The sequence below is a fragment of the Salmo salar genome, chromosome 03, assembly GCF_965601325.2.
Source record: "Salmo salar chromosome 03, fSalSal1, whole genome shotgun sequence".
In the NCBI taxonomy this organism is placed as follows: Eukaryota; Metazoa; Chordata; class Actinopteri; order Salmoniformes; family Salmonidae; genus Salmo; species Salmo salar.
In genome coordinates, this window is record NC_138293.1 from 5,970,448 (window position 1) to 5,994,326 (window position 23,879).

The 23,879-nt window shown below is 41.6% G+C and overlaps 1 protein-coding gene across 1 annotated transcript in view; it reads right to left on the bottom strand.

Moving 5' to 3' along the window:
* Positions 1-23,879, bottom strand: part of LOC106596897 (collagen alpha-1(XI) chain) — a 184,425-nt gene that overhangs the window by 147,946 nt on the left and 12,600 nt on the right. The window contains exons 2-4 of the mRNA XM_045714451.2: positions 19,393-19,557; positions 13,587-13,800; positions 10,721-10,883 (exon numbers count right to left, since the gene is read on the bottom strand). Coding sequence (XP_045570407.2) covers positions 10,721-10,883; positions 13,587-13,800; positions 19,393-19,557 — 542 coding nt within the window. The remainder of the gene's footprint in view (positions 1-10,720; positions 10,884-13,586; positions 13,801-19,392; positions 19,558-23,879) is intronic.

Below are 23,879 nucleotides of genomic sequence, written 5' to 3' on the forward strand. Positions count from 1 at the left end.
AGTCTGTTACCTCACAGTACTACTGGGGTCTGATAGACAGTCTGTTACCTCACAGTACTACTGGGGTCTGTTAGTCTGTTACTTCACAGTACTACTGGGGTCTGTTAGTCTGTTACCTCACAGTACTACTGGGGTCTGTTAGACAGTCTGTTACCTCACAGTACTACTGGGGTCTGTTAGTCTGTTACCTCACAGTACTACTGGGGTCTGTTAGTCTGTTACCTCACAGTACTACTGGGTTCTGTTAGACAGTCTGTTACCTCACAGAACTACTGGGGTCTGTTAGTCTGTTACCTCACAGTACTACTGGGGTCTGTTAGTCTGTTACCTCACAGTACTACTGGGGTCTGTTAGTCTGTTACCTCACAGTACTACTGGGGTCTGTTAGTCTGTTACCTCACAGTACTACTGGGGTCTGTTAGACAGTCTGTTACCTCACAGTACTACTGGAGTCTGTTAGTCTGTTACCTCACAGTACTACTGGGGTCTGTTGCAGTCTGTTACCTCACAGTACTACTGGGGTCTGTTAGACAGTCTGTTACCTCACAGTACTACTGGGGTCTGTTAGACAGTCTGTTACCTCACAGTACTACTGGGGTCTGTTAGTCTGTTACCTCACAGTACTACTGGGGTCTGTTATACAGTCTGTTACCTCACAGTACTACTGGGGTCTGTTAGTCTGTTACCTCACAGTACTACTGGGGTCTGTTAGTCTGTTACCTCACAGTACTACTGGGGTCTGTTCAGTCTGTTACCTCACAGTACTACTGGGGTCTGTTAGTCTGTTACCTCACAGTACTACTGGGGTCTGTTAGTCTGTTACCTCACAGTACTACTGGGGTCTGTTAGACAGTCTGTTACCTCACAGTACTACTGGGGTCTGTTGCAGTCTGTTACCTCACAGTACTACTGGGGTCTGTTAGTCTGTTACCTCACAGTACTACTGGGGTCTGTTAGTCTGTTACCTCACAGTACTACTGGGGTCTGTTAGTCTGTTACCTCACAGTACTACTGGGGTCTGTTAGTCTGTTACCTCACAGTACTACTGGGGTCTGTTGCAGTCTGTTACCTCACAGTACTACTGGGGTCTGATAGACAGTCTGTTACCTCACAGTACTACTGGGGTCTGTTAGTCTGTTACCTCACAGTACTACTGGGGTCTGATAGACAGTCTGTTACCTCACAGTACTACTGGGGTCTGTTAGTCTGTTACCTCACAGTACTACTGGGGTCTGATAGACAGTCTGTTACCTCACAGTACTACTGGGGTCTGTTGCAGTCTGTTACCTCACAGTACTACTGGGGTCTGATAGACAGTCTGTTACCTCACAGTACTACTGGGGTCTGTTAGTCTGTTACCGCACAGTACTACTGGGGTCTGTTAGACAGTCTGTTACCTCACAGTACTCCTGGGGTCTGTAGGTCTGTTACTTCACAGAAGAGGAGAGGAGAGAAAAATAGATGGGGAGAAGAGCAGAGAGGAGAGGAGAGGAGAGGAGAGGAGAGGAGAGGAGAGGAGAGGAGAGGAGAGGAGAGGAGAGGAGAGGAGAGGAGAGGAGAGGAGAGGAGAGGAGAGGAGAGGAGAGGAGAGGAGAGGAGAGGAGAGGAGCAGAGAGGAATGGAGAGGAGAGGGGGAGCAGAGGAGAGGAGAGGAGAGGAGCAGAGAGGAATGGAGAGGAGAGGGGGAGCAGAGAGGAGTATAAATGCTTGTAGAGTGGTGAAAGATCCATCTGTCCCAGTTTATAGATACCATTTTAGACAGAATGTCCTGTGGAGAGTTCCATAGTGATTCCATAGACAGGACTCTCCTGCTTCAGGGGATTTGCTAACCTTCCCATTACCCTAACATACAGACAACCAACTACTAACAGAAAAAGAACCGATAATCCAGCCATGAATGAATTATAGCATACAGGCTACAGAACAGATGACTACAGCTTCAGAACATCTTGTGTCTTTCATTTGAACAAGAGAGGAGAAGAGAAAGAGGAACAAACAAGCCATTGGTTGGTTATGAGGTCCAGTCCGGACTGGTTAGTACGCTCAGTGGCAATATCACTAAAACAGCTGCGAGCAGCGGGCCAACACAAAGCACACACTGATCACATTTTTCCCCAGCCTCAGCCTTTCTTCGCCTTCACTCTGCTCTGCCTCCTATTCCCCTCCTCTCCGTTACAGATTTAACACCTGCTTAGACAATCAGCCCAGCAGCGGTGAGGCAGCCATATGTGGAACAGAACGGATGAGAGTCAAGTTTATACCTGCACGATAACACGTTCAAGTGCCTCAAATACTTCCATCATGTTCCTCAGAGAGTATAGTTCGCCTCAATACTTCCATCATGTTTCTAAGAGAGTATTGTTCGCCTAAATACTGTCATCTTGTTCCTCAGAGAGTATAGTTCCCCTCAATACTTCCATCATGTTTCTAAGAGAGTATTGTTCGCCTAAATACTGTCATCTTGTTCCTCAGAGAGTATAGTTCCCCTCAATACTTACATCTTGTTTCTAAGAGAGTATTGTTCGCTTAAATACTTCCATCTTGTTCCTCAGAGGAGTATAGTTCGCCTAAATACTTCCATCTTGTTTCTAATAGATTATTGTTCTCCTAAATACTTCCATCTTGTTTCTAATAGAGTACACGGTAGGAGTACAACTATTGGCTCTTTCCAACGTTGGGAAACAATTGTTTATCACGTTGACATGATTCAACACACTCTGACTAGATCGTTATCATGAAGACGAAGAACACATCCAATCAGGTCTTCACTGTTTGCTCTATGCCTGATTGATTTACAGCACGGTGATTACCTGACTGATTTACAGCACGGTGATTACCTGACTGATTTACAGCACGGTGATTACCTGACTGATTTACAGCACGGTGATTACCTGATTGATTTACAGCACGTTGATTACCTGACTGATTTACAGCACGGTGATTACCTGACTGATTTACAGCACGGTGATTACCTGACTGATTTACAGCACGGTGATTACCTGACTGATTTACAGCACGGTGATTACCTGACTGATTTACAGCACGGTGATTGCCTGACTGATTTACAGCACGGTGATTACCTGACTGATTTACAGCACGGTGATTACCTGACTGATTTACAGCACGGTGATTACCTGACTGATTTACAGCACGGTGATTACCTGACTGATTTACAGCACGGTGATTACCTGACTGATTTACAGCACGGTGATTACCTGACTGATTTACAGCACGGTGATTACCTGACTGATTTACAGCACGGTGATTACCTGACTGATTTACAGCACGGTGATTACATGACTGATTTACAGCACGGTGATTACCTGACTGATTTACAGCACGGTGATTACCTGACTGATTTACAGCACGGTGATTACCTGACTGATTTACAGCACGGTGATTACCTGACTGATTTACAGCACGGTGATTGCCTGACTGATTTACAGCACGGTGATTACCTGACTGTTTTACAGCACGGTGATTACCTGATTGATTTACAGCACGGTGATTACCTGATTGATTTACAGCACGGTGATTACCTGACTGATTTACAGCACGGTGATTACCTGACTGATTTACAGCACGGTGATTACCTGACTGATTTACAGCACGGTGATTACCTGACTGATTTACAGCACGGTGATTGCCTGACTGATTTACAGCACGGTGATTACCTGACTGATTTACAGCACGGTGATTACCTGACTGATTTACAGCACGGTGATTACCTGACTGATTTACAGCACGGTGATTACCTGACTGATTTACAGCACGGTGATTACCTGACTGATTTACAGCACGGTGATTACCTGTCATTTAACAGTGGCCTGGTCTGCTGTGCATGTGTCAGCTCCCCTTTATAATTTACATAATTTCCTCCTGTCCACAGAATGTCTATCAATTAGTATCAATTAGTCGTCATAACGACGCTAAGACCAATCCCATCGGTGTACTGCAGCTTCCTGCCAGAAGCACCTCCGGCGTCAACTATCACAGGCCGTGTTCACGAATGGCACCCATTCCCTATGAACCCCGGGTAAAAGTATTACACCGTGTAGGGTGCCATTTGGCACACAGCCAAGGTGGTTCACTGATTTAGTAATGCTGTGTTCTTCACCAAATAAATCCTCTAGCACCTTTATTGATCAAGCCGAAAGGTAATAGCTGACGGCGTTACCTGTCTGTCAATACTTTAAGTGTGTCAGACTACCACACTGACGTATCAATACTGAACTTCAAATATTTGAGACTAAAATAACTTCATATTAGAAGACGACACAATGGTCGCATTATTCATTGTGTTACAATGGTACCTTGAGAGTACTGTGTTGCAATAGAGACAACATATTTGCCTCAATTCCATTATATTACTCAAAATAACAATAACACATAAGACTTGTTCTTAAATCAATTCTCTTAAAACGGCATTGTTGGTTAATAAGGGCTTGTAAGTAAGCTTTTCATTCTAAGGTCCACCACACCTGTTGTATTTGGTGCATGTGACAAATAAAAATAGATTTGATTTGTTATTGGTTAACGGATGAAGTTTTGCTGGCCTCGTTTTCAACAGCTGCGTTTGTGAACACTTGTCTACCTTGGAGGGGCTGTGCTGCATGAGTTTTTGGCTAAACGGCTAAAAACCCTGAGCCTCGATCCTCGGTCACCGCACTATAACCAACACCCTTCTATTACAGGGGATTTCACTCTGACACTCTGACTTTCTCTGGCTGGTCAGTAGCGTGCAGCTTGCATACAAAAAAAAAGAAAGATATGAATCAACAAACCCAAGGCTACTCAGTAGAGTTGAATTTAGCCGTTCCTGTAAGCAGGAAGTCGTCCTACTGTGCATAATGAGGTGAAGAATGATGTCATATTACTGAGTCTACCTTTAAGCACAATCATCTGGCAACAAAACACAAAAGCAGCTTTTCACTGTGTTAAACAATGACATCTATATCCTCCTACAAACAGGAGAAGAACAATATTTAGAGGAACTTGAAGGTTAATGACTAGTCTATACTCTCTTGGGTGATATTTAGATTTACTACTCTCTTAGAAAGACGGAAGTATTTAGGGGAACTATACTCTGTCAGGAACAAGATGGAAGTATTTAGGGGAACTATACTCTGTCAGGAACAAGATTGAAGTATTTAGGGGAACTATACTCTGTTAGGAACAAGATGGACGTATTTAGGGGAACTATACTCTCTTAGAAACAAGATGGAAGTATTTAGGGGAACTATACTGTCAGGAACAAGATGGAAGTATTTAGGGGAACTATACTGTCAGGAACAAGATGGAAGTATTTAGGGGAACTATACTCTCTTAGAAACAAGATTGAAGTATTTAGGGGAACTATACTCTCTGAAGAACAAGATGGAAGTATTTAGGGGAACTATACTCTCTTAGAAACAAGATTGAAGTATTTAGGGGAACTATACTCTCTTAGAAACAAGATTGAAGTATTTAGGGGAACTATACTCTCTTAGGAACAAAGATATGAATCAACAAACCCAAGGCTATTAAAGTTGAAGTGGAAATGATTACAGCTGAAGAAATATCTCTCATCTCTGTCCAAAATGGCACCCCATTCTCTATATAATGCATTTCGGGCCCTGGTTAAAAGTAGTGTACTATATAGGGTATAGGGTGCCAGTTGGGACCGCCTTCCAATGTGCGAACCAGGTCTCCCCCTGGCACAAACAAAATCATTTTCTCTTGTCATTGTTTCTAAACAGAGGAAAAAAAGGCCAAATTGCTCTATAATTCCACTCAGTTTAGTGTAATTTACATTCGAACAAAGAACACCCACATCACGCCGAACCTGGCCTCAAGACAGTTAAACATTTAAAATATCCGTGGTGGGGAGAGTCCCAATGCTAATTAGCTAAATGCTAACCCTTCATTTTGTACTGTATGGTTAAGTGCAGAAATAGCTGGCTAGCTGTCCATACATGTAGGCAACATATTTTCAGTTTAGTGTTTCACTCTCAATATCAAGACAGGTACTATGACAGTGTGACAGACTGGGGCTATTGTCTTGTCAGCTAGTGTATCATACTGTAGTATAGCTTGTCGCTCATAGTTTCCTTAGACCTCACAACTACCAGTCTGTGGTAAGGCTTGGTTAAGAGATAAGGAGAATGATCAGATGTCTATTATTAGGAGTAATTAGAGAAATACTGGTGGTCCATTTGCGGATATCATTAAATAATCCAAGCTACATCAAGGCATTTCTTCAAGCTGGGTTCACAGCTAAGGTATACTGTCAGACCTTCAGTATTGTCACGTCATGAGTAATGAGAGCTATACTGGTCAATTTGCTCTTTAATGTATGTTAGGATTGGATCTCGTGAAATAATACTTCTTGGGTGCTTCTGAACTAAATCGTTCAGGCCATAATCATCTCATAACTCTGCCAATTAAATTCAGAATTCCTATTTCTTGACATTCTCAGGTTTTGCACCCCATGAGTCCCCTTGTCCTCTAGTGACTCAAAATAAAGACATTTTGTAGTAGTAAAACTGACAGTTATTCAGTGACAATATTATTCATGACTGAAAACTCTCTGCACTTTCTATGTCACAAACAACCCCCATGGCAAAAATAAATTATCCGTAATATGCTCCCTCATATAATTTTCTTATTTCAGACTTCTATGTAGACTTTGTTCTCAATTCCTACCACTCTTTTAGGGGGAAAAAAACTAATTTAAAGTCATACACAACTGGCATTTTCCCTTGACACGACACAGTTCAGGGATCTATACAAGTGCAGAAAGCCAAGTACTGTTGTTATATAGTCCATAAAACCATTTATGAAAGAATTGTATGAAAGTCAAATAAAGAAACTGGCTTTTGAAGACAAATTAACTTTACAACTCCTAACATTACTCACTGCCAGTAGACTCCAATGCATGCTGAATAATAGTATCATTGAGACCAACTGTTATGCAGTATGCCTCCAATAAGATCCATCCACATTCATCTACTGTATGTCAGTGATCACCAAGGAATTCCTAGTCGATCGCCAAACATTTTACTTATTTTGCGTTGTTGGCGGTAGGTGCACTTGATTCAGCAGCCCAAGTGCTGTTGGCGGTAGGTGCACTTGATTCAGCAGCCCTAGTGTTGTTGGTGGTAGGTGCACTTGATTCAGCAGCCCTAGTGCTGTTGGTGGTAGGTGCACTTGATTCAGCAGCCCTAGTGCTGTTGGCGGTAGGTGCACTTGATTCAGCAGCCCTAGTGCTGTTGTCGGTAGGTGCACTTGATTCAGCAGCCCTAGTGCTGTTGTCGGTAGGTGCACTTGATTCAGCAGCCCTAGTGCTGTTGTCGGTAGGTGCACTTGATTCAGCAGCCCTAGTGCTGTTGTCGGTAGGTGCACTTGATTCAGCAGCCCTAGTGCTGAAGGTAGAACTGAAGGTAGAACTCCGCTGGGCCAGAGAGCAAATCAAAGTGCACCTATAGGCCTACCGCTGGCCAATCGGATAGCTCAGATCACCGCGTCTGTACAGTTTCCTCGAGGCATAGATTGTAAAAAGAAGAATCGGACGCACGCCAAAGTTGCTACTTTGAGATGTAAAAACTTTTAAAACCATGATTAGAGAGAGACTCAAACAGATATGCTGTTTGTATGAGTAAGTTCATGGTTAAATTACTATTCAGCATTGTCAACACTTTGTTCAACACTTTTATGAGACATAAATAGCGCGTTCTCCCTACTTCCACTCATGCTACAACCAGCACTGCAGCTGTAATGAATGAGTAGAGCAAAGTGTTCTGATACGCTTGTGTTTTTATTATTAGTGGCTTGTGTCCTTTTTTAATATCGAGGAATATTTCACTTTCTCTGGTCACAGCAGTAACAACATGAATTGGTGCATGAGGCAGAAATAATGCAGTGCGACTTGAGTTTCACCATCAGCTGGAAGACTGTGTCCCGTTTTCTCTTTACGGAGGCAGGGAGAGCGGAGGGACATTGAGTCGGGGGAGAGGCAGCATCACCTCTGCTCCCTCCCCTCAGACTGACTATCAGATGCAGGCCGTCAGTCCAGCAGAAAAAAATGAGTATTACAACAAACTATATATGTAATTTCAAAATGGTCTCAGAAGAACAACATTGGCAGGGCAATTCAAGTATAGCCAATATGTAGTGATAATGTATTGGGCCTATAGCCTACTGCACAAACCTCAATGCTACAGAACTGTTTTTAATTGGTTAATGTTGCATAGGATTATGTTTTTTAAGTCATGTTTAAAAGAAATCTGAGGGGTAGATCTCGGCTTGCATTTTCACTCATAAAGTGATCTTGACTCAGAAAAGGTTGTTGACCACTGATCTACATCATGTGTCCAGCTGAATCAACAAATGACTGCCTTCATGTCATAGGCCTGCAGTTTAATAGGCTAATAGCCACAGCACACCAAACCTTCACAAAAGTTCCTAAACTTTAGTAAGGTAATATTAAAAGTAAGTCAAGTCATTGTTTATAGTGAAAAGACGAGCAGGATATTATATTGTGGCAAACACAACATTACAGTTGGAACTTTATTTGGCCAAAGAAAATGGCGGTAACAGAATGAAACAAAACATTTGCGACCTGGTTTAAACCTTCACAAAAGTTTTGAACAGGCTGTATTGCAGCAATTACCAAGAAAGGCTAGTGCCTACCATAGCCAACACTTGACACCTAATAATAGGCTGATGATATTTATTCAATAACAGACCTACTTATAACCCATCTTTAACTAAATATGGAGCACGCAATTAAAAATACAGATCAAACTTAACATTGTTTTGTCCACGAAAATGTCTCAACAGAATGAAACAAAACACGTATTGCATATTTAAAGAATTGGTTTGTATTAATTAATAGGCCTACAATAATAACAAGGATATACAACAATAATAATAATGCAAATTATTATAAATACTAAAACATATAATAATAATAATAAAGTTCCAAAATTGCATCCTACCTGAATAACGAGTTGCACAATAGCCTGCTTTGGCCACGCCAAAATTCTTCTCATCTTTGTCCACTACAATATTAAAACTTTTCCATACAGAGGACATTCCCCTTGTAGCAGGGCTCCAGATTAACATTGGTGGCACCAGCCCATGATTTTGGTCGTACCAATTTGTTTTTGCAGCATCACGAAATAGAACTAATGAGTAGGCTTCTCATCTTCTAAAATCATTCACAGCTTCGTGCAACCTAATCCAGTGATCGTCATGTATTGTGGGTAGACAATTAGGCTCTTGATGTTATATTTTACTGTTAAAATACAGCTTCAGAAGGATTTTTTTTTATATATATATATATATATATAAGTGGAAACTCAAAACACATTAGGTAGATCAGTAACTCTAAAGATAATACCCACCCATAGTAGCAATGTATTAATCTAAGAGTACATTTTACATTTAATGTCCCAAAAACTTTGCAGTTATAGCCAACCGTCCAATGAGACCTAAGCACCGCAATGGCCAATGCACATTTCGTGCACTCTGTATCTCAAAGCCATATCAAATATGTTTGTTAAATAGTTGATATTGAGCTCAAATTTGACAGTTGAGAAATAAAAAGTAAACCAACAGAAAGCTGAGAACATCTTCTCTCCTTCTGTGACAATACGATAGGTGTGTCTTCCCAGGAATGTTTTGACTTTAAAATGTTATACAACCAGAACACTTTTCTTTCTCCCGGGGGATATTTTGTTCGTGCCTGGGAAAGGAGAGAGAGAGTGGCTCGCTAGACATAGCAGCAGGCCCCTGAGAAACAGGTACATGGGCAGGCAGACATTTTCATTAAAGGAATCACGAGGATAATGGAAAGGAAAGGGGGGATACCTAGTCAATTGTACAACTGAATGCCTTCAACTGAAATGTGTCTTCCGCATTTAACCCAACCCCTCTGAATCAGAGGGGGGGGGGGGCTGCCTTAATCCACTTTACAATTTGACCGAATCATGGTTTTAGCCTCCTAAAAAAATAAGACGTTTTTAGTGAGACGAATGAATGTGCAGCCTGCACCGATGCAACCAATGCATTTTTTTAATCTCCCACCACCAGGTGTCAAAAGGTCGCAAAATGCAACTAAATGGTGGCGGTCTGGAGCCCTGGCTAGTAGGCTTTTCCCTCTCTAACTTTAGTTTTCCTTCAATGAAAAAGGCCTCCATCTTTACAATCAACAGTTGCCTAGGCCAAGGCTCCTCTCTCACTCCCTCTCTCTCCTCAGCAGCAGGGGGAGCCACGAAAATTTTTTCCCAGCTACAATTTTATTAATCAGCTTTTCAGTATTTTATCGTCCAAAAGCCGGAAATTACCAGTTAACAAAAACCATTTTGTCCAATGGCTTTCCATAGCCTCCTTACACACATCACGCTGCACACATAGTGCTGACACAGCAAAGTGGAATTACAGATTTTGCGCCAACCTGTCAATCAATCATTTTAACTTTTTTTGCTATTATTATATAGGGACTAAGCCCCCTTTTGCCCCGGGTACAGGCCTGTCCCAAAAAGATAGCAATCCAACATTTGCTGCATATTATCCATACATAAAATCAACAACTCAATGGCACAGTAAGCAACGGCCAATGTCCTTACAATTTTTTATACAATTTCGCAGTATTGTTACAACCTCATAGTGTGGAAATATATATAAAAGACAGGGAAATCATGTTTTTTGACTACACTGGGCCTTTAAATGTTCTTACCTCAAAAACTTCTTCATCCAGAATCCTGGTTCCAAAGACAATGATGCCGTCAGTGTTGATGTCTGCCCCGTCGCTCCTCTTCAGTGGCCTGCTCAGCTTCTTCTTACAATCCACAATGATGGTCACACTCTTCTTCTCCACACTGATGGCCACGCGATGCCATCTACACATGGACAGAGGAGGAAGTGGGTTAGAGAAATATGAGAGATTTGGAGGAGAACATGAAACGTATGTGGTGTATTTGTTGATGATGAATGGTAAAACCTGAGCACAGGATATACATTTACAGTCTGGTATTAGTCAGAGATTATCTACAGTCTGGTATAGTCAGAGATTATCTAGTGGCTGGTATTAGTCAGAGATTATCTACTGTCTGGTATAGTCAGAGATTATCTACAGTCTGATATAGTCAGAGATTATCTACTGTCTGGTATAGTCAGAGATGATCTACTGTCTGATATAGTCAGAGATTATCTACAGTCTGGTATAGTCAGAGATTATCTACAGTCTGATATAGTCAGAGATGATCTACTGTCTGGTATAGTCAGAGATGATCTACTGTCTGATATAGTCAGAGATTATCTACAGTCTGGTATAGTCAGAGATTATCTACAGTCTGATATAGTCAGAGATTATCTACCGTCTGGTATAGTCAGAGATTATCTACAGTCTGGTATAGTCAGAGATTATCTACCGTCTGGTATAGTCAGAGATTATCTACAGTCTGGTATAGGCAGAAATTATCTACCTTCTGGTATAGTCAGAGATTATCTACAGTCTGGTATTAGTTTGGGGCGGCAGGTAGCCTAGTCGTTAGCGCTTTGGACTAGTAACCGAAAGGTTGCAAGTTCAAATCCCTGAGCTGACAGGGTACAAATCTGTCATTCTGCCCCTGAACAGGCAGTTAACCCACTGTTCCTAGGCTGTCATTGAAAATAAGAATTTGTTCTTAACTGACTTGCCTGGTTAAAATAAAATAAATAGTCAGAGATGATCTACCGTATGGCATCGTCAGAGAGATGCCAACAGATTTAAAACTAGGTTGTTCTTGTTGAAGATAATTTGATCTTCTCAGAAAAATTCCTAGTTAGACAAACAATAAAACAATAAAATTACAGTAATTGAAACAGGCTTAGTCTACTTTACAAGTTTTGGAAAACAGATAAATCAACTACAGACATTGAAGTCACATACCAATGCAGCATTTAATTTCACTGTAGACAATTGTATCAGGCACGTTTTCGCAAAATGTTTCATATTAGCAAAGAGTTCACAGTCAGAATATTAATGTTACAGTTAGATCATTTATGAAGCTCAAACTCTTTTATTTGGATAGTTAACTACACATCAACAACACAGACAGCTGTAAATAATTTGGCAAAAACTATTTGTAATTAAAACCCTGCCAAATAAATAATTGGGTTACTCAAAAATACAACCATCCCACAGTTATATTCCTTATGTTTTCAATAACTAAACAATGAAGCATATAAATCTAATACTTGTGCATTTTCAGTATTCAGTATTCAGACCCCTTGACTTTTTCCACATTTTGTTACGTTACAGCCTTATTCTAAAATGAATTTAAAAAATAATAAAAAAATCTCATCAATCTACACATAATACCCCACAATGACATCACAATACCCCATAATGACATCACAATACCCCATAATGACAAAGCAAAAACTGGTGTTTCCAAACTTATTTCATTCAAGATTGATGAAGGCTACTGTGTCACAATCCTGTCTCGGAGCTTTATGGACAATTCCTTCGACCTCATGGCTTGGTTTTTGCTCTGACATGCACTGTCAACTGTGAGACCATATATAGACAGGTGTGTGCCTTTCCAAATCATGTCCAATCAATTGACTTTACCACAGGTAAACCTCAAGGATGATCAATGGAAACAGGATGCACCTGAGCTCAATGTTGAGTCTCATAGTAAAGGGTCTGAATACTTATGTAAATACGTTTTTTTTTCTTTGTGTTTTTAAATTTTTAATACATTTGCAAACATTTCTAAAAACCTGTTTTCGCTTTGTCATGATGGGTTATTGTGTGTAGAATGCTGAAGACATGTATTATTTATTTATTAAATTTTAGAATAAGACTGTAATGTCACAAAATGTGGAAAAAGTCAAGGGGGCTGAATACTTTCCGAATGGACTGTATGTGGTATGGAGTATGTCTGCACTAAGAACTCAGTAAGGCCACAGACCCTCTCAGAAACATCTTACCGTCCTCCATGTACAACATCAAAAGCACAACAAGCATAAAACTGCACACCAATGAGCATCTTCTAACTTTTCGTAGGTTTAGGTTCAGTCACCAAGTGAAAGGACAAACTTCAGTTACTTACCTGAGGAAAGAGAAATCCTAAAACTGACCCAAACAGCGCCTACCCCCTCTCAAACCCTAATCCTAATCCTAACCCTAATCCTAACCCTAACCCTAATCCTAATCCTAACCCTAACCCTCTCAAACCCTAATCCTAACCCTAACCCTAATCCTAACCCTAACCCTAATCCTAACCCTAACCTTACCCCAACCCTAACCCTAACCTTACCCCAACCCTAACCTACCCTAACCTAACCCTAATCGTAACCCCAACCCTAACCCTAACCCTAATCCTAACCCTAACCCTAACCTTACCCCAACCCTAACCCTAATCCTAACCCTAACCTAACCCCAATCCTAACCCTAACCCTAACCCTAATCCTAATCCTAACCCTAACCTTACCCCAACCCTAACCCTAATCCTAACCCTAACCTTACCCCAACCCTAACCTTGTCCATAACATAAAAGGCCTTGCTCTGTGATACAGTAGTGATGAGTTACTCAGGTGTCTCAGACATCACTTACTTGCCATCAGCGAGGTTGATGGATCTAAACAATGGGTAATCCTCTGGGGCAGGTTTCCCATGTTGGTCTTCGTACAGGAAGACAGGAGAGCGTCCCACCTCCACACCCAGCTGCTGGACCCCCTGCTCATTATACACAGACAGCAGGAAGGACTGGCTGCCTGCCTTGGGCTTGATGGTGAACATCACTGAGAAGTCCTCTGGGAACACTCCTCCTGGTGAAAGAAGAAAAAGAAGAGAGAGGTTAATTTATTCATCTGATTGGTTAGAGAGCTTCATTTATTCATCTGATTGGTTAGAGAGGTTCATTTATTCATCTGATTGGTTAGAGAGGTTCATTTATTCATCTGATTGGTTAGAGAGGTTCATTTATTCATCTGATTGGTTAGAGAGGTTCATTTATTCATTTGATTGGTTAGAGAGGTTCATTATTCATCTGATTGGTTAGAGAGGTTCATTTATTCATCTGATTGGTTAGAGAGCTTCATTTATTCATCTGATTGGTTAGAGAGGTTCATTTATTCATTTGATTGGTTAGAGAGGTTCATTATTCATCTGATTGGTTCTGTTTATTTGGATCCCCATTAGCTGCCAAACTCCTGGGTAATCATCAATGTGTAGCGCCAAAAGTGAAGGGAAGAATGTTAGAGGAGGGCGAACAACAAGAAGATAGGTTAGCTTAGCAATATGACATCATCAAAACCAGAAAAGTTAGAGAAGGTAGAGGTGGACGCAGTAATATGACATCATCAGACACAGAAGAGTTAGAAAGGATAGAGGTGGATGCAGTAATATGACATCATCAGACACAGAAGAGTTCGAGAGGATAGAGGTGGATGCAGTAAAATGACATCATCAGACACAGAAGAGTAAGAGATGTTAGAGGTGGACGCAGTAATATGACATCATTAGACACAGAAGAGTTAGAGAGGATAGAGGTGGACGCGGTAATATGACATCATCAGACACAGAAGAGTTCGAGAGGATAGAGGTGGACGCGGTAATATGACATCATCAGACACAGAAGAGTTAGAAAGGATAGAGGTGGATGCAGTAATATGACATCATCAGACACAGAAGAGTTCGAGAGGATAGAGGTGGACGCAGTAAAATGACATCATCAGACACAGAAGAGTAAGAGATGTTAGAGGTGGACGCAGTAATATGACATCATTAGACACAGAAGAGTTAGAGAGGATAGAGGTGGACGCGGTAATATGACATCATCAGACACAGAAGAGTTCGAGAGGATAGAGGTGGACGCGGTAATATGACATCATCAGACACAGAAGAGTTAGAAAGGATAGAGGTGGATGCAGTAATATGACATCATCAGACACAGAAGAGTTAGAGAGGATAGAGGTGGACGCAGTAAAATGACATCATCAGACACAGAAGAGTAAGAGATGTTAGAGGTGGACGCAGTAATATGACATCATTAGACACAGAAGAGTTAGAGAGGATAGAGGTGGACGCGGTAATATGACATCATCAGACACAGAAGAGTTCGAGAGGATAGAGGTGGACGTGGTAATATGACATCATCAGACACAGAAGAGTTCGAGAGAATAAAGGTGGACGCAGTAATATGACATCATCAGACACAGAAGAGTTAGAGAGGATAGAGGTGGACGCGGTAATATGACATTTAAGGCTGGCAAAAATAAAGAATAACCCTATAACTGACGGATATGGATGGAGACCATCATGAAAATAAAATAACCGTTATAAACGCTGTATAAAAATGTAATAACCGGGGACAAAAAGATGCTTTTGAAGTCCAAAAGACAAAAAAGAAAACAAGGCTTCCGAAATGTAAAAAACAGACAGACACTAGGCCTGCTAAATCAAGATTAATAATTATAATAATAAACTCAGCATAAAAAGAAACAGCCCTTTTTCAGGACCCTGTCTTTCAAAGATAATTTGTAAAAATCCAAATAACTTCACAGATCTTCATTGTAAAGGGTTTAAACACTGCTTCCCATGCTTGTTCAATGAACCATAAACAATTAATGAACATGCACCTGTGGAACGGTCGTTTAGACACTAACAGGTTACAGACGGTACGCAATTAAGGTCACAGTTATGAAAACTTAGGACACTAAAAGAGGCCTTTCTACTGACTCTGAAAAACGCCAAAAGAAAGATGCACAGGGTCCCTGCTCATCTGCGTGTCTGTGCCTTAGGCATGCTGCAAGGAGGCATGAGGACTGCAGATGTGGCCAGGGCAATAAATTGCAATGTCCGTACTGTGAGACGCCACACCAGATACTGACTGTTACTTTTGATTTTAAACCCCCCCTTTGTTCAGGGACACATTATTCAATTTCTGTTAGTCACATGTCTGTGGAACTTGTTCAGTTTATGTCTCAGTTGTTGAATCTTGTTATGTTCATACAAATATTTACACATGTAAATTTGCTGAAAATAAACGCAGTTGACAGTGAGTTTAGTAACGTTTAGTGTGGAACAAACAGCTGACTGAAGACGGGGACGGCTGGGAAATCGTTTGGTTGAGTCTGTTTCTGCGGTAACATGGACTCTTAACAACGTGATGAAACTTTGTTGCTGAAACAAGCAAGGTGTTGTAGCAAACGAGTCTTCGGTTGTCTAGGCAACGCCCCCCCCCCCCCCCCCTCCCTGCAGCAGCAGCAGCGCATGCAGTCAGGAGCGGTTATTTGTTATATTGGTATATTTTATTAGGATCCCCCATTAGCTGTTGCAAAAGCAGCAGCTACTCTTCCTGGGGTTCCACACAAAACATGAAACATAATACAGAATGACACAAATTCCAGAACATCATTAGACAAGAACAGCTCAAGGACAGAACTACATACATTTAAAAAAAAGGTACACGTAGCCTACATATCAACGCATACACACAAACTATCGAGGTCAAATAGGGGAGAGGCGTTGTGCCATGAGGTGTTGCTTTAACTGTTTTTTGAAACCAGGTTTGCTGTTCATTTGAGCAATATGAGATGGAATGGAGTTCCATGCAATAATAGTTCTATATAAAACTGTACACTTTCTTGAATTTGTTCTGGATTAGGGGACTATGAAAAGACCCCTGGTGGCATGTCTGGTGGGATACGTTATAACAGTGACCGGGGTCAATTTTCCTCACCATAACCGTCATCCAAAATTCCATGACCGTTACAGCCCTAATGACATCATCATATTTCTGGGAGACTTCCTGTTTATATAATTTTTGTTTTTCTTTTTACCTTTATTTAACAAGGCAATTTTAAGAACACATTCTTATTTACAATGACGGCCTACCCCGGCCAAACTCGGACGACGCTGGGCCAATTGTGCGCCGCCTTATGGGACTCCCAATCACGGCCGGATGTGATTCAGCCTGGATTTGAAACAGGGACTGTAGTGACGCCTCTTGGCACTGAGATGCAGTGCCTTAGACCGCTGAACCACTCGGGAGCCCAGAATTCAAGGCTTGTCTTTATTTACGCCCATCCTTGATGACACATTAAAATAATAATGTCAATCTCATGGACTGTTAGCCCTCACACCCATAGCTTTGTCTACTTGAGAGGGGTTACGTTTCCCTAGCTTCATCCTTTAGTTTACCAGACGATGTGGCAGGGTCAGGCTCGTAAAATTACAGATTTGTACCTTTAATTTTATCCCAATTATAGTAGATACTAATAACTTTAATTTAAGTTTAAATGTGTTCTTTGTCGCTGGGTACTTTAAGCACGTATAAGAGCAACTGGCTAATCTTGAAAGTCACAAGTGACCTAATTGGACCATTCGTTTTACAAGGTGTGTGAAAAGAGAACAATCCTAACAAATGTAGTTCTTTAACTAACCATTAAGTAGAATAAACGACTAATAGGTTTGCTGGTGATGATATAAAAGCTGAATTTTTCTCGTTTAGAGAACTCTGACAGACTGCTACTATTGCCAATTCAAATGGGAAACTGTACTCCACTCCATTCAATTGTATTTGAGCCTATTTGACTGAAATTCCCACTCTTTAAAACCAGTAATATTCCCAGGCAAATAATTATTTTGGCCTAAAATCACAGAAAATCTCACTGTTCATTTAATCTCCTGGTATTTTGTGCCTTTATTTTTCTTTTGCTGTCTGGGCAATTTGGCAAAGCACCAACACTCACAGACGGAGGAAACAGTATTTAACAAGCCACTGTGTCTAGTAAAGTTGTATACAGTATCCTGCCAGTATGAGCCAAGTAGGCAACTAGAGTCTTTAACTGTCTATCTTTTCAACCAGAAAGAGGGCAAACGACTCCAACGGACAAGAACCAACTTTGTCCTTCGAGCTAATAAATGCTTGGTCGTTGCCCTACGTGTCCTTATAGTATAGGCCTTATCATTCTGTATCTGCAGTCTTCCTTCATACATTAAACATCTCAATTAACCTCCCTTATTCTCTCAATTCATTAATCCCTACAGTGTAGTCCCTATTCTATCTGATCATTAATCCCTACAGTGTAGGCCTGTCATGTCCTGACCAGTAAAAGGGGTTATTTGATATTGTAGTTTGGTCAGGGCGTGGCAGGGGGTGTTTGTTTTGTGTGTTTCGGGGTTTTTGGTTTATGTTCTATGTTATCTATTTCTATGTGTTTATCTAGTTTTCTATTTCTATGTTGGGTTTTTGGCAATGACCTTCAATTAGAGGCAGCTGGTTGTCGTTGTCTCTAATTGGAGGCCATATTTAGTGGGGTTTGTTTTCACTTGTGTTTTGTGGGTGGTTATTTTCTGTTTAGCCTTTTGGAACTGTTTCGTTCTTTTGTTATTTTTGTTTAAGTGTTCACTTTACTTCAAATAAATTAAGTATGAGCACTTTACCCGCTGCGCCTTGGTCCAATCCTTACGACGCCTATGACAAGGCCCTATTCTATCAATTCAATCATCCCTACAGCGTAGGCCCTACACTCTCAGTTATTCATCTATCTCTACAGGGTACATGCTGTACTTGCTGTATTCATACATTAAACATCTCAATTCCACCAATGGATAGAATTGAAACATATCCCTGTTCCATATCTATCAACATCAGGTTAGACAGTGTTTTGTACCGTTGCAGCTAATGACCTAGTTGTTGTATTCCCTCTGTTGTTCAATCAATCAAATTTCAATCAAATGTATTTATAAAGCCCTTCTTACATCAGCTGATATCTCAAAGTGCTTTACAGAAACCCAGCCTAAAACCCCAAACAGCAAGCAATGCAGGTGTAGAAGCAAGGTGGCTAGGGAAAAAACTCCCTAGAAATGCCAGAACCTAGGAAGAAACCTAGAGAGGAACCAGGCTATGAGGGGTGGGCCAGTCCTCTGTTGTTTTATTGTCAGTACTGTGGATTAACTGGTTTGAACAGTAAGCAGTTTAGGACAGTAGCATACCTCTATGGAGACCCCTTGGAAGTGTCCAAAATGGCACCCTATTCCCTATGAGGTGCACAACATAGGGAATAGGGATACGGTGCCATCTGGAATTCAAACACTATCAAAGACGTTTCTGTCTTTCCAAAATGGCCTCTGATGAATTCTGATGTGTTTGTGCGACGCCCTATGGGACTCCTAATCACGGGCAAGATGTGATACAGCCTGGATTCAAACCAGGGACTGTAGTGACACCTCTTGCACTGAGATGCAGAGCCTTTAGACCGCTGCGCCACTCGGGAAGCGTGTGGTAAATCAATTTACGTGAGGTTTGATGTGTGTGTGTGTGTGTGTGTGTGTGTGTGTGTGTGTGTGTGTGTGTGTGTGTGTGTGTGTGTGTGTGTGTGTGTGTGTGTGTGTCTCCAGATCGGTTAAATCACCTGGGAAGAGTTGCTTGCTGGGAGCGCTGATCTGGGCCTGCTTCCCCACACGGAAGGCTATGTCAGGTTTAGATCCTCTCCGGTGAGCGCAGAAGCCCGTAGCTTTACGGACGCCATCCGGGGAGCTGTGGAAGTCCAGAACCTTGAGTACATCCACTGGGTCAGCTGTGAAGAGAGGACAGGGAGAAATGTTTTGTATTTTCACATGGTAAAAATAAAGAGTTTGTTCATATGGTAGCAGTATAGCAAATGTACTGTATTGTCGATTTTTTTATTTTTTTATTTTTTACCTCAGGGGTGAGGATTAAGTAGCCTCATTATAGCTTTGACCTCAAGAGGTTTAGTACAAAAATGAGTTTCATAAAAGCACAAAACCATAAAATCAGACATTACTATCTTTAATCTAACATGAAAGCTATTAAATGAGTATATATAGCTTTCACCTCACAGTTTAAGTATATTACTGTGTAATTACCATGGTATTAACTATCAACTACGTTTTTAAGTAGTAGTAGAACTGAAGCCTGAAAAAGACAGGAAATTCACATGAGCACCACAATGTCTACTCCACCCCATGTGCTCTACCAAGGTTTTCCAGCACACAGCTATGACCTGCTACAGTAGATATGTTGGTCTGTTTTGTAGTGGTAGCTCGGTTGCTTTGCCATAGAACAGGTCAACACTCAACAAAAAGGATGGAGGTTTGACGTTTTCCCAAGAAGATGGACATGTTTTTACCACACCCCTAGATGGTTTTACTGCACGTGAAGACAAATCTACTGATACGGCCACCAGTGTTTTTATGCAGAAACCTGGGCGGTGGGCCTGTAAAGATGATTAGGGGCCATCTAATGGGTTTAATAGGGCCCACCCCCCGCCTATATGGGGTCCACTCTACAAAACCACAGTTACAGACCCACAGGGAGGGAGGTTAAGAGAGAGGGGGGAGACAGTGTGAGAGAGAGAGAGAGAGAGAGAGAGGGAGGGAGAGTTGGAGAGAGGGAGACAGAGAGAGAGACAGAGAGAGAGAGAGAGAGAGAGAGAGAGAGAGAGAGAGAGAGAGAGAGGGAGAGAGGGAGCATGGGGGAGCCAGAGAGAAAGGGGAAGATAGAGGGAGAGAGGGAGCATGGGGGAGCCAGAGAGAAAGGGGAAGATAGAGGGAGAGAGGGAGAGAGAGAGAGAGAGAGAGAGAGAGAGAGAGAGAGAGAGAGAGAGAGAGAGAGTTGGAGAGTGTGAGAGAAAGGGATAAAACGTGGCCACTCGGCCTTTGGGTCTGGCACAGTAGGGTTGAGGTTTTACAGGCAATTTACACCACTGAGAACCTTTCCTATTAATGGAACAGGAACTGAAGGAGTGAGTGTCTTTTGTGTTACATACAACTGTTACACATACTATGGTCTGTGACTCTCTCTCTCTCTAATTCTCTCTCCCTCCCTGTTCCTCTCACTATCGCTCTCTTTTTCTATCTCTCTCAACTGACTAGCTGTATCAGCAAAGACGAGAGGAATTCTCTAACTATTTAATTTACTTACTTCCCCTCCCTCCCTCCCCTGAGGGTCACAGTGATATACAGTATGGTTATGGGGAATTTCAAGCAGGCTAATAGCAGGACAAGGTTTTAAAGGAGCCGTACACACAGGGGGTCTCTTCACTACTCACTAATAGGTTGAAAACGTCCCACATGGCACACATAGGGCTCTGGTCAAAAGAAGTGCACTATATAGGGAATAGGGTGCCATAGGGCTCTGGTCAAAAGTAGTGCACTATATAGGGAAGAGGGTTCCATAGGGCTCTGCTCTGGTCAAAAGTAGTGCACTATATAGGGAATAGGGTGCCATAGGGCTCTGGTCCAAAGTAGTGCACTATATAGGGAAGAGAGTTCAATAGGGCTCTGGTCAAAGTGTTGCACTATATAGGAAATAGGGTGCCATAGGACTCTGGTCAAAAGTAGTGCACTATATAGGGAAGAGGGTGCCATAGGGCTCTGGTCAAATGTAGTGAACTATATATGGAAGAGGGTTCCATAGGGCTCTGGTCCAAAGTAGTGCACTATATAGGGAATAGCCATTTGGAATAGCCATCCAGTTACCAGATGATTTATGTGGATCCTTTTCTAAAGAAGACCTCACCGTACATAGACGTATCTCAGTGTCTCTACTGTTACTGAAGGATCAGCTCACTAAGGATCATGGTCCAAACACACCAACACAGTGGTGAAGAGGACATGAGAAGGCCTCGTCCCCTGCAGGAGGCCGAAAAGATTTCAACCACATAGCCTATCGCTATTCGCCCTCCTGTTATTAACCAGAATGACAGTGACACAACTATCGACATAACACGGGAAATATGACCAAACTATCTACATAACACGGGAAATATGAACCAACTATCTACATAACACGGGAAATATGACCAAACTATCGACATAACACGGGAAATATGACCAAACTATCTACATAACACGGGAAATATGACCAAACTATCTACATAACACGGGAAATATGACCAAACTATCTACATAACACGGGAAATATGAACCAACTATCTACATAACACGGGAAATATGACCAAACTATCTACATAACACGGGAAATATGACCAAACTATCTACATAACACGGGAAATATGACCAAACTATCGACATAACACGGGAAATATGACCAAACTATCTACATAACACGGGAAATATGACCAAACTATCTACATAACACGGGAAATATGACCAAACTATCTACATAACACGGGAAATATGACCAAACTATCTACATAACACGGGAAATATGACCAAACTATCTACATAACACGGGAAATATGACCAAACTATCTACATAACACGGGAAATATGAACCAACTATCGACATAACACGGGAAATATGACCAAACCATCGACATAACACGGGAAATATGACCAAACTATCTACATAACACGGGAAATATGACCAAACTATCTACATAACACGGGAAATATGACCAAACTATCTACATAACACGGGAAATATGAACCAACTATCGACATAACACGGGAAATATGACCAAACCATCGACATAACACGGGAAATATGACCAAACTATCTACATAACACGGGAAATATGAACCAACTATCGACATAACACGGGAAATATGACCAAACCATCGACATAACACGGGAAATATGAACAAACTATCGACATAACACGGGAAATATGAACAAACTATCGACATCACTGGGGCCGAGCTCCCTGTCATCCTGGACTTTAATTGAACCTTTATTTAACTAGGCAAGTCAATATCAAGCGGTGTCAGAGGTTGACCCTCAAAATAGTCAAAGACTCCAGCCACCCAAGTCACAGACTGTTCTCTCTGCTACCTCACGGCAAGCGGTACCGATACACCACATTTTTTTACCAACAGGACCCTGAACAGCTTCTACTCCCAAGCCATAAGAGCGTTAAATAGTTAGTTCAATAGTTAAGCAAATAGCTACCCGGACTATCTGCATTGACCCTTTTTGCACTAACTCTTTTGACTCGTCACATACACTGCTGCTACTGTTTACTATCTGTCATGTTATTCCTAGTTATATGTACATATCTACCTCAGTTACCTTCGTACCCCTGCACATTGACTCAGTACTGGTACCCCTTTTCCAACAATGCAGAGATAAAGATTTAAAAAAAAATAATCTCTAAACAAATAGAAAAAAAAGGAGATGATCTAACAGAACTTTCATCACGTTTCACATCTTGGCTACGTCCCAAACGGCAGCCTATTCCCTATATAGTGCACTTCGTTTGATATGCAGCCCTTGTCTCTGAACCCCTCATCTTATAAGACTAACTAAACCCAGAACAAACATCAAAAGATTCTCCTCCAGCCATCCAGCCATCCCCAACAACATGGGATAATCTTGTCTGGACAGAAAAACCCCTATGTCACCCTTACACCAACCGTATACAGGGGCGGATTGGCCATAGGGCATTTCCCGAGCAAATGCCAGATGGACTGGTCCATTTTTAACTCAGTGGGTCGGTCTAAATTGGGGCTTTGGTGCAAAAGTATTATTATATGGAGAATAATGGGGGGGCCACAAGAGTAAAAAATGGTCCGGGATGATTTCTGGTCCAAGTCCATCCCTTACATCACCTCTATGTTACCCTTATGTCACCCTTATGTCACCCCTCTGTCCTTCTGTTACCGGGTCAACGGACAGGAAGCAGCGCCTTCCAAAGTAGCAAATAACAATAATAAAGTAACAGATTGTTTCACGATCTGACAAGAATGGGAGCTTCTGAAGCCTTTCTAGTCTGGCATATAAAGGCTTCGTAGAAAAGACAACTAGAAGGAGGAATTTAATATGCAATCTCACTGAAATGATGATAAAGATCCGCAGGGTTCTCAGAGAGTTGGATTCATTGAAAGAATAGGCCTAATGTGTTTGGTCCCAAAGTCTCACTCAAAGAAGAATCTAGAGGAAACGGAAGGAAAACTCCCCCATTCACATCGACAG